We start from the raw sequence: 15,475 nt of genomic DNA, 5'->3' as shown, positions 1-15,475 counted from the left end.
GACGCTCTTGTATCATGTTATGAACACCGGTGATTCGCTTTCCTTTTTTCTTAATGGACATGTGATTTTTTTTTTGACTACTACATGGACTATTCTATTTCTTATATTTTAATAATAATACATATTAAGATTGAATAAGCTTCCCTTCCAAGAAGCCTGTTGATTCATTCTTAGATGAATTCATTCTTTCCCTGCCCCCTTCTTCTCCTTCTCTGTCTCTCTCTGTCTCTGTCTCTCTCTTCCCCCTGTCTCTCCCCACTCTCCCCTTCTGTGTCTGTCTATCTGTCTGTCTGTCTCTCTCCCTGTATGTTTTCTAAGATGGGTTTTTACAAATCACCAGCTCTTTCAGGCCATTGTCTGAGACCCTTATCTATACTCTATCCTAATGTTCAGTGTGTCCTTGCGCTCAGCTCCCACAGAGGAACTCCCAGGCACATTCCAGATGCTTTGGGATGGTGTGAGTGATGTCAGACTCACCGCTCTGAGATGTGATGTGGTGTGTGTGTGTGTGTGTGTCTAATGTAACCCAACAATGTCCTTTCCCTCTCAGATGACTATGCGCAGCTGTGCAACATCCCCGTGACGGGGCGACGGCGGCCATATGGACGGGATGCGTTGGTGGACTTCAGTGAACAGTACGGCCCTGAGACAGACCCTTACTTCATTCAGGACCGTAAGCACAGTCATTCAGTCATGTTAAGTTAAGCTGTAGATCAAGATTACTCAATGTTTTCAAAATATGATCCCTGGGAAATTGTTCCGAATGCAGATCTATGGGTCTTGGTCTAAACGTACTCATCAGGATATCTGGGTAGGACCCAGCAGGCTGGGTTTATAATCCCCTTGGGTTACAGAGCCTGATGCTTTGGCTAGGAATCACCGGATTCCAAGATGAGTATTGCAGGGGATGGGGCTAATTGCCTTTATTTTTTTTAAAATAATGAAAATGATCTTATTGTTATAATTGTTACAGCTCAATCATTTCTTTTTATATTACATGGTCTAGTTCCATTTCCCTACAAGGAAATGACAAATGTCCACTATGCCAAATTGATCTTTATTTTAGAGTGGGTGGTCCAAAAAAAAAAATTACCTTCTTGGTCAGAAATGGATTTTTAGAATCCACTTGTGAGGGGATTTATTAAGTAAGAAGTGATGCATGCCAGCTTTTTCTGGATTTGTGAGCAGAGCTTTCAGGGTGGGAGGCAGGAATAAAAATAATGTCCCCTCTAGAAAGGAAATGCCCACAGCCTACGGGGACCGAGGGTACTGTGTGAAGAAAGGAAACACAAACTGTGTTTCCATGGGAGAGACATCTGTTCTTTCAAACTGGGAAGAGTGAGGTCTGGAAACACAGCAATTCAGAATGAAAGATGGTGGCTGGTTTGACAAGTAGATGCTAAACCACCTTGTAACAGAGAAATGTGAATTCAAGGACCATCCCCATCTCACAAGGGATGCTCCTCCCTTGAGCAGCTGTACCACATTCTCACATGCTGGGTCCTTATGGACCATGGACTTTGGAGTCAGGGCTTTAGAGGTGTTTCACAGCTGCAACATACTAGAAAGTCTTTTCTTGGCCGGGGTGGGCGGATGCTGTCACCGACTGGGAGTACCACCTAGAACTTTGTAGTTGCTTTTGGGATGATTTCCAGAGTCAAAGGTTTTTTTCCTTCTTTTCTTACATACAGTTAAGGAGGCAGACACTCTTTTCTCCTTCTGTCTTTATGTGAGCTCTTTGGTTGACTCTACAGATCCAATAGTACAAATACTGATGGGAAAACACAAAGTTTAATTGCATTTCCACATATGCTATGTGTTTAATTACATTTTACAACACAAGAGCATACTGCTTTGAGCGGCAAATTTATGAATGAACGACAACACAGGCACATCTGATGTTGCTATAGGATGGTGTGTTCTGTCGATCCCCCGAGAGACTTACCAGTGTGTGAATTGTTTACTTGGATTTCTGCCTCTCCAGCTCCCAGCCTCCCTGACCAAGTCTGCTTTCCAGCTTAGTATGTGAAGACCTTTCCTCCTTGAAGAATCAGTGTAGTTTGGGAGGAAGAGGAAAGGGCAAGCTGAGTAGCATGTTCAGAAGCAAACAGTTTCTTAGTGACTTCTGCAAGAGAGACTCAGTATATGCCAGTTGGGGACAATTCTGAGATGACACCCTTGAATCCTTCACAGGATGCTGTGTTCTGCTGATCATCCTGCAGAACTCAGGATGCCAGGGTTCTGCCATTCCACATACCTATACGGCCCCTCTCTGGGGTCGAGAACTATACGGTTCTAGAAGGTTCCTTTCTCAGCCCTTCCCAAGGATAGCTACTGTCCCATTCCTAACTCTGTGCTTAGTCGCCGTGATTTCTTACTAACAAGACATGATCCTGAGCCACTTCATGAAATGGGCCTGAATACAGCCACAACCCCAGGTCTATGTGCTTGTATGCACATCTCAGGGAGGGCTGGAGATCAGTAAACCTCCTCCTTAAAAAGAACAGGGGAGAAATAGCCAGGTTTAAAGAAAGTCCACAAATCCAGAAGTAACAGGCAACTCTGGAAGAGACCCTGAAAGCCACACACTCGTGTGTGTCTCCTTTGCCACATTACAGTTCACGTCCTAGGACTTGGCATGCTGGAACTCCCTTTCAATGCCAACATGCATCGAAAGCCCCTTTTCAATTCACAAGTGTCAACACGCATGTTGGTGTCACACATGGGGGTTGTCATGTGGGTTTTGATTCCACAATGGCCTTTAAACAGCCTGCATGTGAGAAACATCTCCCCAGTCCCCTCTGCTCTCCGACTGGTGGGTAGCCAGGACTCCTGGCCCTGCCACAGAAAGGACCACACCGAGTAGCCAGGAATGGAAGAGGAGCGAAGTGAGAGTTCTCATCACCTTCATGGTTTGTGGTCTCCGTTATCTTCAGTGTGAGCAGCATTCCCCAAACAGGAGTTCATTAGTGCAGTAGGCACGCTCTGAAAGGCGAGCTGTGGTAATGTTTTAGACTTCCCAGGCCACACGGCCTCTGTTGTGGCCACTCAGCTCTGCCATGGAATCACAAAAATGACCACAGAGGGTGAGTATGGCGACTGGATGGAGCTGTGTCCATTTACCTAAACAGGTGCCAGGTCAGATTTGGGTCCGGCCCTGCCTACCTGGTTTGGAATCCTGAAGGTGTGTTGTAGGAGGTCTTGAGTTCCGTTTGTTAATGGCACATTTTAATTCCTGCAATAAAATGTAACCTTCCTACTGAGGACAGTGAAATCCTTTTGCTGGCGTTTGAAATGATTTGCTATGATACACTGGGTTTGAAGATTTCAATCAAGATTTGATTTTTTTTGTTTCTGTACTTCTCAAATCAATTTTATGTGCCTGCTATTTCTTCATGGCCCGTTTCTTTCCCTCTTTAGATTTTGGCCAGGAGCCATCATGAATGCATTAAGTTTTTTTTAAAGCGGCCTTTTTAGAGGGTTCCTATGCAAATTAAGACCTTCTGGCCCTGCATAACAGTAATATTTTGCTGCCCCCTTGCTGTACCATTGGAGAATTACCTCAGAGGGCCTGTGATGCTAAAAGGTTCTGCTGTAGTTTCTTTAAAGCCCCTTTGTGGCGAGGTGACAGTGTACTTAGGCCATTACGTTACTTATAGTTACAACTTCTTTTTCTAGGAGGATAGCTCAACACTTTCATGGTTGGTCACTGTTTTTAGGTTGTTAAAACGCTAGACGTCTTGAATGGCTTCCGAGCTACTGTCTAAAGTATAAAATGAGTCAAACAAGAGTGTCTTTGTTTCGTCCTTTATTAAAGCCTTTTAGCTTCCTAAACACAAGTATAATGTGCGTTCCTGTTTACCAAGATGCTTTGAATCACTTCCATGCCCTCCATCCTGTGGGCCTTTGTAGGAGGCTCACTGGGAAGCCAGAGAAAACAGACCTCACGGGGCACAGCCAGCCTGGCTCTCCTTCGTTTCTGCAACACCCATGGCACATCCTCAAACTTTAAAAATGCCTGCTGGACACTGCTTAGGAATTCCACTGATCCTACCCCTAAAGGCTTTCTTATGTCTGTCCTACCGAAATTTCACGTAACACATTCAAAAATCCCACATTTCCCAATCGGAAAGAAAAACTCAAACCCATGCTTTTTTTTTTTCCTCAAAACTCAAACTCATCATGATTTTCTACATTATGTGATTTTAGTAAGAAGCATTAAAATTTAAAAAAAGTGGGCTGGCCCATGCAAACTTTTGAATTGTTTTATTCTTAATAATGGGTATAGGTATACTTGATAGTAAATTCTAAAGCTAATGTTAAGGCATCTAAAGCAAATATATAAAATAAGCTAGATCCATAATAATTGATGTTGATGATGTGATTTTCTATATGGAATGACGGAGAAGCTTCTAACTTGGCCCCTGCCTTGTCCTTGCAGGTTTTTTAAATAGCTTTGAGGAATTACAGGCAGAAGAATGTGGCATCCTCAATGGCTGTGAAAATGGTCGCTGTGTGAGGGTCCAGGAAGGTTATACCTGTGACTGCTTTGATGGGTATCATTTGGATATGGCCAAGATGACCTGCGTCGGTAAGAATGAGGGTGTCTGATAGAAGGCTTCCCCCCTAGAATTCCCTGTGACCAGCTCTGATCAGCTGAATGTGGTTCAGATAGACGGGTTGGGGATTGCAGTTCAGGAACATGAAAAAAGTTCTAGAAATATGTATTACGTATAATTATTCTTCATGTTACAGAAATATACACAAAGTAGTTAAGACAGTCAGTGGTGTATTCTGTATTTGTTTGTTTGTTTGTTTATTTATTTATTTATTTGAGACAGGGTTTCTCTGTGTAGCTTTAACTCTCCTGGAACTTGCTCTGCAGACCAGGCTGGCCTTGAACTCACAAAGTTCTCCCTGCCTCTGCCTCCCGAATGCTGGGATTAAAGAGCGTGTACTATCACCACTCAGCCTCTATTTTTTTTTTAATCACAACTAAAACGCAGAGTTATCATTGCATTTAAAAATCCTCATTGTTTCATTTCCCTCAGGGGCAGAGACTGAACCCCTAGGCCTTATGTATGCTAGGCAAGAACTGTACCATGAAGCTATGCCTCTTACATCCCCCCCACAAGATGCTAAATATAGAAGAAAGGGCAGAATGGTTCACGTAACTATTTTGACTTTTAAATTTAAAGTTTGACGGTTCAGTAAGTAATAGTTTCCCTGAGTATGTGAACAACTATAAAAGAGTGAAGTGTCTAGAAAATAGACAGCTTCCCAAGCGGTCAGTGTGGATGAAAACATTGAACTCACCAGTCACACTGTCGCTTGTCTATAGAAAATGTCAAGCTGACAGAATGGTGGTGTTATATTGAATCACAGTACAATTCTCGACTCTCCATAGTAGTCTATTTTAAGATCTCAAAAGGCTTCTCTTGCATATTGAAAGAGGTAAAAATGAGGAAACTGTCTGGTTTATGTGGCCAAGACCTGTGGGCAGCGCTCAGGTGCAGATGGTACCTGCCTGTCTCCGGCTAGCTGACCCGCGGTTTGGTTTATTGCAGATGTAAATGAATGCAGTGAGCTGAATAATCGGATGTCTCTCTGCAAGAATGCCAAGTGCATCAACACAGAAGGCTCCTACAAGTGCTTGTGTCTGCCAGGCTACGTGCCATCTGACAAGCCCAACTACTGCACGCCGTCAAATACCGCTTTGAATTTCGACAAAGAGGGTGACTTGGAGTAAAGGAGAAGCTATGTAACCTATGCCCATATACTCTGCACTGTGTATAGGAAAAGGGAGAGATGTATACTTGACACACTACACCTAACCCAGAATGGTGGAGACAGAAACATCATGGAGTTGAATGAACCCCATAGACCGTGAACCGATGAAGCAGGAACCTGACGGGTGTGACAGACCAAATGGACATTTCTCCAAAAATCCAGTATATATAGTCTGTTCATATGTAAAATTCAGTGGAATTGAAGAAGAGGCAGGACAGGGCTGTTATTTTAAACAGAGGTTGTATTATTATCTTGTTTTGATTTTTTTCTTTTTTACTATTGCTTAAATTTGGCTTTTAAATAGTGGTGGAGTTGTTTTATGTGATTTTCTTTTGGTTGTGTAGTTTCTCGGTTACCATTTTGTTCTTCAGCATTAATTTCAAGTTTAAACATCTTTGATAAGATATTGTTAAACTGTATTATAGATGTTATGACACAGGGCTGTGCTGTTCTTTGGTCTGGAGCCTTTAAAACCAAATTGTCTGTCCTGTGGAGCAGGCAGTGATTGTTAAGCTTTTATACACATTTGGAGTGGAGGAGGGGGCACCTTTATTTTCATGTATTGCCATATCGCCTATCGATCAGACCCCTTTGTTTGACTAAAACGGAAGAACTTCTTAACGTATATTATTAGTATCGTGATGTGTAAAGTCAACCCAGAGAAATTTAAAAACCTGAACACCCCCAAAATATTTACCATTGTATAAGAAAATAAAATCACCATTTTTGTAGAAAAAAAAATCTGTGTGTGAAAGAACAAGTTGTACACACACACACACACACACACACACACACACACATCCCCATTTTTCCCAGTCTCTGTTTCCTAACTAACAGTTGTCTGTCACTTTATAAGTTAGGACTAGTTAGCTACTGTTACAGGCTGATAATTGCCCTCTTGAGTTCACACGTTGGAGTGCTGGGTCCCAGTGCTTTAGGATGTGACTCTTTGGAGAGAGGATCTCTAAGAAGGGAACAGAAGTGAAATAAGGCCAGTGGAGTCAACTGTAATCCTAGACGATGGGTGTCCTTAGGCGGCAGGAAGTAGGGACACAGTCAGAAGAAAGACCATTAGAGAGGACAAGAAGGTGACAGGCTACAAAGGAGTGAGGCCTCAGAGGAGAAGAAATCAACCTTGGCACAGATCTTGAACTGTCAGACCAGAACTCTAAGAAAATAAACCTCTGTTGGAGCCTCCAGTCAATGGTGCTTTCTTATGACTGCTCTAGAAAGCCAATACAGGTTCGTATGACAGGAATCATGAACAGACAAGACCTTTCCAAGTAAAGTCTCTCCTCTCTTCTGAACCACCCTAGCAGCTATGGCTACTTCTCAGTATAAACTGAAATTCAGATCCCATGCTTTAAACCCATTTTAAAAAGCAAGCTATGTCTCAGCAGGTCCCATGGAAAATTCTCTCAGTGAGCATTTTCTTGAGAGGCCCTTGCCTTCCAATATCTGGAATAGGTATTGTGATAACACCTCAGATGTTGATTTCCTCACCTTTAGAATCTGTCATGATCAAGAAAAGTACTGGGTCAGAGAAGTCTGCCCCCAAAGAGGGGCAGACCCCAAAGAGGAAGGTGAGCTTGGATTTATCTGGGTAAGCCTTCTGTAATCACCAGGGTTGTCCTTGGAACCTTAAAAGTGGAAAGATAGAAAGGAGTCATGGAGGTGTGACAAGGAAGACGTCAAGTACAATATTAAAGTGCCTCAATCCACCGCTCACTGGTAGGGGACTCATGAACCAAAGATGTGGACAGTCAGTGGTGTTGTAGGTGGCTGCTTGTTTGTTCCCGGCTGCTCAACCCTGAAATAACCACAGAGAAACTGTATTAATTGCAATACTATTTGGCCAATAGCATATTGCTAGCTAGATCTTACACCTTAATTTAATCCATTTCTATTATTTTGTATTTTACCATGAGGCTTGTGGCCTCCTGGCAAGGTTCCAGCTAGCAGCTTGTGTCTTTCCCCTCTGGTAGCTACATGTCATCTCCGTCTTCTTTCTCCCAGCACTCAGTTTTCCTGCCTAGTTCTACTCTGCTAAGCCACTGGCCAAAACCGATTCTTTATTAACCAATGGTAGTCACAGCATACACAGAGGAATCCCACATCACCTCCCCTTTTCTGTCTAAATAAAAAGGAAGATTTTAATTTTAACATAGTAAAATCACATATAACAAACAGCTGTCAAGCAAGAATTACAGTTACAACATTTATATCTACTTTATCTTTTATCACAACTAAGGAAAACTGTAATTTTAACTATCTATTCTTCAACTCCATCAAAGACCTCAGAAGAATATAATGTTACCTAAGTAAACAGGAAGAGTATTGTAAGCAACTTCCAAACTCTAGAATAGACAGAGACATCTCACTACCTGGACAGTCATCCAAAGATTTTCTCTAACGTTGGAGCATCCATCTTCAGCCTACAGGCCCATAGTATCTGGTAGACTTTTCCATGAAGCTGGAAATTTTAAAGACAGTTCTGCCTGTATCAGTCACTTTTTTCTGTATCCTGCAGAAATGTCTGGCAGACTCTTTCATGAAACCCCAAAGGAATGTCTCACCTTTGGCAAGGTCAGCAATCATTTCCCTGTGGGTCCTGCATGTCCAGCTCATACAGCATAGCATCAAGCATTCCAGGCAAGAGCAGTTTCTTGCCCAAATGGCTAACAAACTCCATAAGGAGCTTCTTTGGTGCCCATAATCCTCTTGAAGTAATTGATGCTTCCAGGAGCAGATGTGTCTCATGTCATGAAAAATACTAAGTCCTTAAAACATTTTAAATGCCATATTCTAAAGGTCTCTAAAAGAGTTGAAGAATACCTATCTAACTGAAATACATCTCCATATATCTAGAAAACCTAACTAACATGACTACAAGCTTGACTATTATAGATGATTATCTATTAATCTATTTCTTAATTATACATTACATTTTCAAATGATTTACACAATCATAATACCTTAATCAAGAGCATAAATATATATATATATATAAAACAAAATTGACTTAAAATTTGTATAAAAGATAGATACATAGGTAGATAGATACATAGATGATAGATACACCCACACACGTGTGCATCTACACATGAGCATTACATCTCAATTTTTTAAGATTATATGCTAATCTCATAATTTAGTTATAGTAGTTTTCATATCAACACACTAACTTCTGACTCTAAAATACATGCTTTGTCAAAAACTCTGATATGCATGACATAAGATTTGTAAATATGATGTTGAATCAATGGTGCATGAAGTTAGTGTGGAAACCAGTGTTTGTGAGCTACTTTGTGGAGACTGTATGAGCACAGGATCTACTGCTCTTAACAGCATCTTGGTTAGATTTAAGATGGCAGAATAGAGAAATCCTGCACTCCTTCAGCAATAACCAAAGTAACAACTGTATGCATTCCGAGAGGAGCGTCTATGGGAGCACACTGGAAATAAGACTTCAGGGCCTTCAAAAGATTTGGAGACCCAAGAAAACAATCTAAAAAGAGAAGTAAAACCCTTGCACACTTGTGGCTCACTTAGAAAAATAACTTGAATCCCATGCAGTAGTATCTCTTTGGGGAAGGATTTCACATCATCTCCCAATAAATCCCCCAGTGTGGTTATGGTTAGGACCCATCTTAGGAAGTAGGATACTACATTGGAATTTCTCTGGGCTTCACAAACTTTGCACATCCTCATCTATGAGAGTCCATGGCACGGGCACAGAGTGATAGCTCCCTTTCATTCTCATCTTGGCCGAACAGAATGACTATGATGTACGCCTCCTGAATACCTTGCACTGTGGGAGATTGGTGCTTCCATATGGAGAAGAATGAAACATAAGAGATGGAGAAGCTTGCCCTCTGAGACCAAAGGCTGTACTTAGACTCATTTCAGCATCAGGACTGAAGGCAAACACACACATAGCTCCCATTACGACTCCCCCCAGTGTGCTGTGCTCAGGGCCTTACAGCCCACAGGGCAAGAAGGGAACACAGGGACTCTGAGCTGCTGCCCCAACCACAGCAGAATGCTGAGGGAGGGGGCTTCAGGTACCATTCCATATTAGGCTGCACATAGCTAGACAGAGCCAAGAGCAGTTTTGTTCTGCTCCATGTACCTCCCTCTTCCTGCTCATTTTCAGGCAGGTGCTACCTCCAATGGAGTTACAGGTTAAAAAACATTGGCTGCCACCTGTCTTGTAGCATACACTGCCAAAGGGAGCCACAAGAGGAGTTTTCCCAGGCTTGATCATAGTCCCAGACTTGGGAAAGCACTTCATTGACATTTCAGAGATGAATACCATAATTATTCCTGCCATCTCTCCTTTGTGGTTCATACCATCCAGCCCCCACAGACATCCTGATAAGTCTTAACAGCAGCACATGGCCAAGAACATCGTTATAGGCTTGGAAGGAATGGGATGAGAGATTCTAAGTGCTAAGATCACTAAGACTGTACTCCATAATGCTAGGCTTCAGAAATGAAATGAAAATAAAGTTGTGTCAAGACTATATCGAAGGACCTCATAAACAGCTGACCAGCCTTCAAAAAAGATACTTAAGGGAGTCCTAATCAAAATTTATGAGCATGTAAATACCATGTAAAGTCCAACAAGAAGATTAAACACTCAAGAGGGAAACAAAAGAACCAAATATTATCAGGGCAATAAAACATCATGCTGCAAAGATAAAGGAGAGAGGAAAACAGAAAAAAAAAAGAATGTTCAAAGCAGCTAGTAGAAAAGCAAAAAACAACAGGAGTGAGCCCCTACCTATAAATAAAATTTATTAAATGAAGTAAACTTTCCAATTAGAAGATTGCATGAATATAAAAAAGCAAAAGAAGCTCATTTCACTAATGTGCACAGAGAGGAGGGGGAAGGAATGAAGAGAGAAATTGCAGATGAACTAATGTAGGAATGCATCTTGAAGATTTTTTTTAAAGAAACAAGATTAAACTGAACCCAGAATTACTGGAACATATAGATGGCAGATGTCAGTGCAAAAATAGAGACTACAGAATGCACAAACCCTCAGTGGGAGGTGCCAACAAAGCAATGGTTGTCATCGTGGTCATTTCTCCACAGTCTGTTCACGTGTCAAACTCCCTAAGAAAATACAGGTGAGATTGACTGAATTTTGCTGGGGAGTTTATATTTCTATACACCTTAGAGAGGGCAACAGAGCAAAGACATGGTTCTATGACAGTTCAGTGTGGCAAGCTGACGCTTCCTTACAGGGGCCAATACTACAGGCAGCTGCCCCTGAGGAAGAGTCTCCTGCTCCCACTCAGGGTCTTATCTCTAAGGAGGAAAGGCCTCCGGTGTCTCTTAATGTGCTAATGAAGTCATTAGCATTATTAATTGCTTTGTTTTTCAGTCTTTAGAGTACCAAACGGTGTAGGTACCAGGCTTACAACTTTAGAGCACTCTGAAAGTGTTGGTACAACTACCAGTGAATTTCCCATTTCCCTCTTACTTACCAGCTTCTCTTCCGGGTTGAGGAGCCATCCCTTTTAGTTGAGTCTAACCTTTACTGAACCATTCTTTTAACATTCCTTGTAGAACAGATCTGGTAAAGGAATATTCTTTCAGCTTTAATTTACTTGATGATGTCCTTATCTTATTGTAATTTCTAAAAGGTAACATGGTCAGGTAAAACATTCTCATTTTAAAAGTCTTTTTATTCCTATCTTGTAAAGATCTTGTATTCCTTTCTCCTGCACTGTAAGATTCCCCTGAGAAGTACGCTGTTGGGTGAATTGGGGCAGTTTTATCGGTTATTTCTTTTCCATTACCACCTTAAGAATCGTTTACTCATCATTCCCCTTTGAGAGTTCAATTATAAAACATGCTGAGCTTCCATTTTGTTGAGTTAAATTTTCCTGGTGATCTGCTTCTGGATATATGCCTCCTTCTCCATGTTTGAGAAATTGTTCCGTCATCCCTGCCACCCACCTAACCTGGTCCCGGAGATTGAACCCAGGGTCTCCTGCTTACTCGGCAAGTGTCCTACCACTGAACTACCCCTCCCAACGCTGTTATTTCTCTAATGAAGCCCTGTACCCCTCCATCATTCTTAAGTTTTTCTTGAGCCCAATAATCTAAATATTTACTCATTTAACAGAATACTCCTCAGCTTATTTCACCCTTCTATCTCCTCCAACTGTATATTTTAAGAAGGCCATCTTCTTCTATTTGTTCTGTCCCACCATAACTTCCTTTTATTATGTTTTTTACTGAGCGTAGCTTTCTATTGAAGAATTTGAATTTTTAAAATTTTCTCCCTTCTATTGAACACATTTGAATGCTTCTATGTGTTTTAAGCATACTGAGTTCCCTTAAATTTGTTATTTTAAAGTCCCTGAGAGCTTTCACATACTGATCAGCCTCCAGTCAGTTTCTGGCACCTTCTGAGGTGAGGTCATGGTTTCCTGAAAGTTCGTGATGCTTATTGCTGGGCAACATCATCTGGTCCAGATTGCTTAATCTGGCTTTGTTTGTTCAGTCCTTTCCCCAGATCCTAAACTAGACACTGCTCTACTCCAAGCCTGGAGTCATGCTGTTTCAACACTGGGCTGTGTCCAGGTCTTGATTTGCTAAGGATCTACTGTTAGTATATTGTCAGTATTTCATTGTTAGAGGAGAATAAGCCCAAGTCTGTCCTAACTTCACTGTTAGAGTCTTGTTCAGAAAGAACCAAGAAAATATCTGTATGTAGTAGTCTGCTTCCTCAGGGTTCCTTAGATCTTCAATTGCCCTATATATATATCAGTGGTTACTGGCTGGTAGGGCTCTAACTAGCTTTAGCCAAACTCATCACAGATGAGCCATCTCCCGGTACTTATGTCATTGTTATGATTGTTTGTCACTTTAAGAGACAAGCCACGCCCACTCCTGGCAGCCCCTCCCTTCCTCTCGCCACCTTGGCTTCCTTTTGGCCCTGAGTGCTGCACTTCTCCTCCCTTCTCTCTTCCCTCTCTCTCTGTCCTCTCCTTTCTCTTCCTTTTCTCTCTCTCTCCTCTCTTTCCCCCTTTCTCCCCTCTTTCCTTCCCATTCCATAATGCAACTAATAAATATCCAATTCTATGCCGTACGATGTGTCTGTCCATGTGCCTCCCACCCGCTGCCCAGCCACAGTGTTGCTGGGACCAGCCCACCCGCCCCATGGCTGGGTCCTGCCAGGGACTGGCGGCTCTCGGACCCGCTGCTCGGGACCCACCACGAGCTGCTTGGGACCCGCAGGCAATTTCATAACAGTCATAATCATTATCACCAAAGACACCACATTATTTCACATCCTGAGCTTGCATCTTGCTAAGATCAACATAGCACTGAGCTAGGCCCAAGCCCCACACTAACATGGTTTTCTATTGCGGAGGTGAACTCATGCCTAAGACCACCACCACAAGTCACAGGTGACGCCAGTTGGAAAAGAAGTCTGATAGACCGCAGTCTCTTGTGTTCCAGAGGCTTCATCCACAGGCGAGACTTGGGATCAGTCTGTGAGAATCTTCTCAGTGTGATGAGAGTCCCAGGGCAAAGTCTGCCAACTGGCATCGCCTGTGGTCATTGCACCCGTGAGCTCACTGTAGTTGTGGTCGCCTGTACAAAACCTGGGGAGAATGGTCTCAACAGCTTTTCATCGTGGGAGGGGGAAGGGCTCATGAAGCACCACCCATTGCTGAGAGACTGTTAACAGTGATGATGGATGGGGAAAGGGTGTTACTTTCCTCGGTGGTATAGCCTGGGCTATAGTAACCTCCTCCTACCCGTGCTCATGCTAATTAAACTCAGTGGGTCACACACACAAACGACACCAAGGTGTGTGGCTTTGGGAAGAAGAATGGTTTCAGCAGAAGGAGTGGGGCTGAGAGAGGGTGCAAATGAATAAGATCCCTTCTATACATGTATGAAACTATCAAAGAATAATAAAAGAAGAAAAATTAACATAGAGGCACAAAAGATTCAGAATCGCTTAACCAAACCTGTGTAAAAAGGGCAAAGCTGAAGGCACCGACACAGTAACCAACACATGGTATCAGCATAAAAACAGACTTCCAGACCGTGTAACAGGAACAGAGATCACAGAAATAAATCCACATGTGCTGAGCCAACGGATTCTCCCCAAAGACACTAGCAGTGCACACCGGAGAAAACCTCTTCAATATCTGTGCTTGGAAAAGAAAACCATATACAGAAGATGAAGTCCCAACTCGTATCTTTAATCCTATAAGAAAACTGACTCAAATTATATCAAAATCATAGACAGAAGTTTCTGCCCTGCCTGGTACTGCCACCATTCAGTCCAAAGAAACACACAGAGGCTTATATTAATTATAAACTGTTTAGCCTCTTAGCTCAGACCTATTAATTAACTAGCTCTTAAAACTTAAATTAACCCATAATTCTTATCTATGTTTAGCCACGTGGCTTGATTCCTTTTCTCAGTAAGACATTCTCATCTTGTTTCCTCTGCATCTGGCTGATGACTGCATCTCTGCCTTTCCTCTTCCCAGAATTCTCCTAGTCTGATTGTCCCATCTATACTTCCTGCCTGGCTACTGGTCAATCAGTGTTTTTTTAAACCCATATAAGTGACAAATCTTTTCAGGGTACAAGAGCATTATCCCATAGCACAAAGTCACAAATGCAGAACCTGATGCTCGCAGAAAAAAATTGTATTGGTAACAGTTCAGGGGATCAGCCTAGGCAATGCTTATTCTGGGTAAGACTTCCAAAGCATTAGAAACAGAAACAAAACCATATAAACATGAATACAGCAAAGTAACAACTAACAGAGTGAAGACAACCTATGATGGGGGGGACTTGACAACTATTCCTTGATGTGGGATTTCCCTCTGTATGCTAAGAATATGTTTTATTACCATTGGTTAATAAAGAAGCTACTTTGGCCCATGGAAGGGCAGAATATAGACAGGCTGGAAGAGATATAGAGAGAAAGAAGGCAGAGCCAGGGAGATGCCATGTAGCTGCCGAAGGAGACAGACACTGGAACTTTACCACAGCCACAACCTCATGGTGATACATTGATTAATATAAATGGGTTAATTTAAGATGTAAGAGTTAGTTAATAAGAAGCCTTAGCTAATAGGCCAACAGTGTTGTAATTAATACAGTTTCTGTGTGATTATTTGGGTCTGGGCGGCCGGGAAGAAATGAGCAATCTTCATTTACAATTCCTAACAGAACAAATAGGCAACTTGAAAACCTTAACAAGAATATAAGTAATCCATTTTAAAACGGGAAGGTGATAAGAATAGACATGTTAGTGAACCAGACTCTGCCTCCAGTGAATTACACACTCAATTAAAATGTTTGCCTCTGGAAGCCTGTGTATGACATTTGGAACTACAAGAGGAACAAATGGCCAGGCAGTGGTGGTGCACTCCTTTAAACCCAGCACTTGGGAGGCAGAGTCAGATGAATCTTTGTGAGTTCGAGGCCAGTCTGGTGTATAGAGCAAGATCAGTATAGCCAAGGCTACACAGAGAAACCCTGTCTTGAAAAACAAAACAAACAAACAAAAAAGAGGAACACATGAAATCATTCCTTTTGGGGCCAGGACAATGTAACCAAATCATTCACAATCAGTTAGCATCCCACGTTCATCTCTTGAGTGAAAGACTTCTGGGCTTTGCTTGGGAGAAC

The 15,475-nt window shown here is 42.2% G+C and overlaps 1 protein-coding gene across 10 annotated transcripts in view; it reads left to right on the top strand.

Annotated features, from left to right (window-relative positions):
- Nucleotides 1-6,531, top strand: part of Ltbp1 (latent transforming growth factor beta binding protein 1) — a 386,955-nt gene extending 380,424 nt beyond the window's left edge. For all 10 annotated transcript variants that reach the window (XM_085691031.2, XM_048416147.3, XM_048416146.3 and 7 more), the window contains 3 exons: nt 551-673; nt 4,442-4,591; nt 5,568-6,531. In XM_085691031.2, the coding sequence (XP_085547157.2) occupies nt 551-673; nt 4,442-4,591; nt 5,568-5,749 (455 nt within the window). In that variant the 3' untranslated portion in view covers nt 5,750-6,531. The remainder of the gene's footprint in view (nt 1-550; nt 674-4,441; nt 4,592-5,567) is intronic.
- Nucleotides 6,532-15,475: the final 8,944 nt, after the last annotated feature.

Source organism: Myodes glareolus, chromosome 6 (assembly GCF_982192425.1).
Source record: "Myodes glareolus chromosome 6, mMyoGla1.1, whole genome shotgun sequence".
Lineage (NCBI taxonomy): Eukaryota > Metazoa > Chordata > Mammalia > Rodentia > Cricetidae > Myodes > Myodes glareolus.
This window is presented reverse-complemented; position numbering and strand designations above follow the sequence as displayed.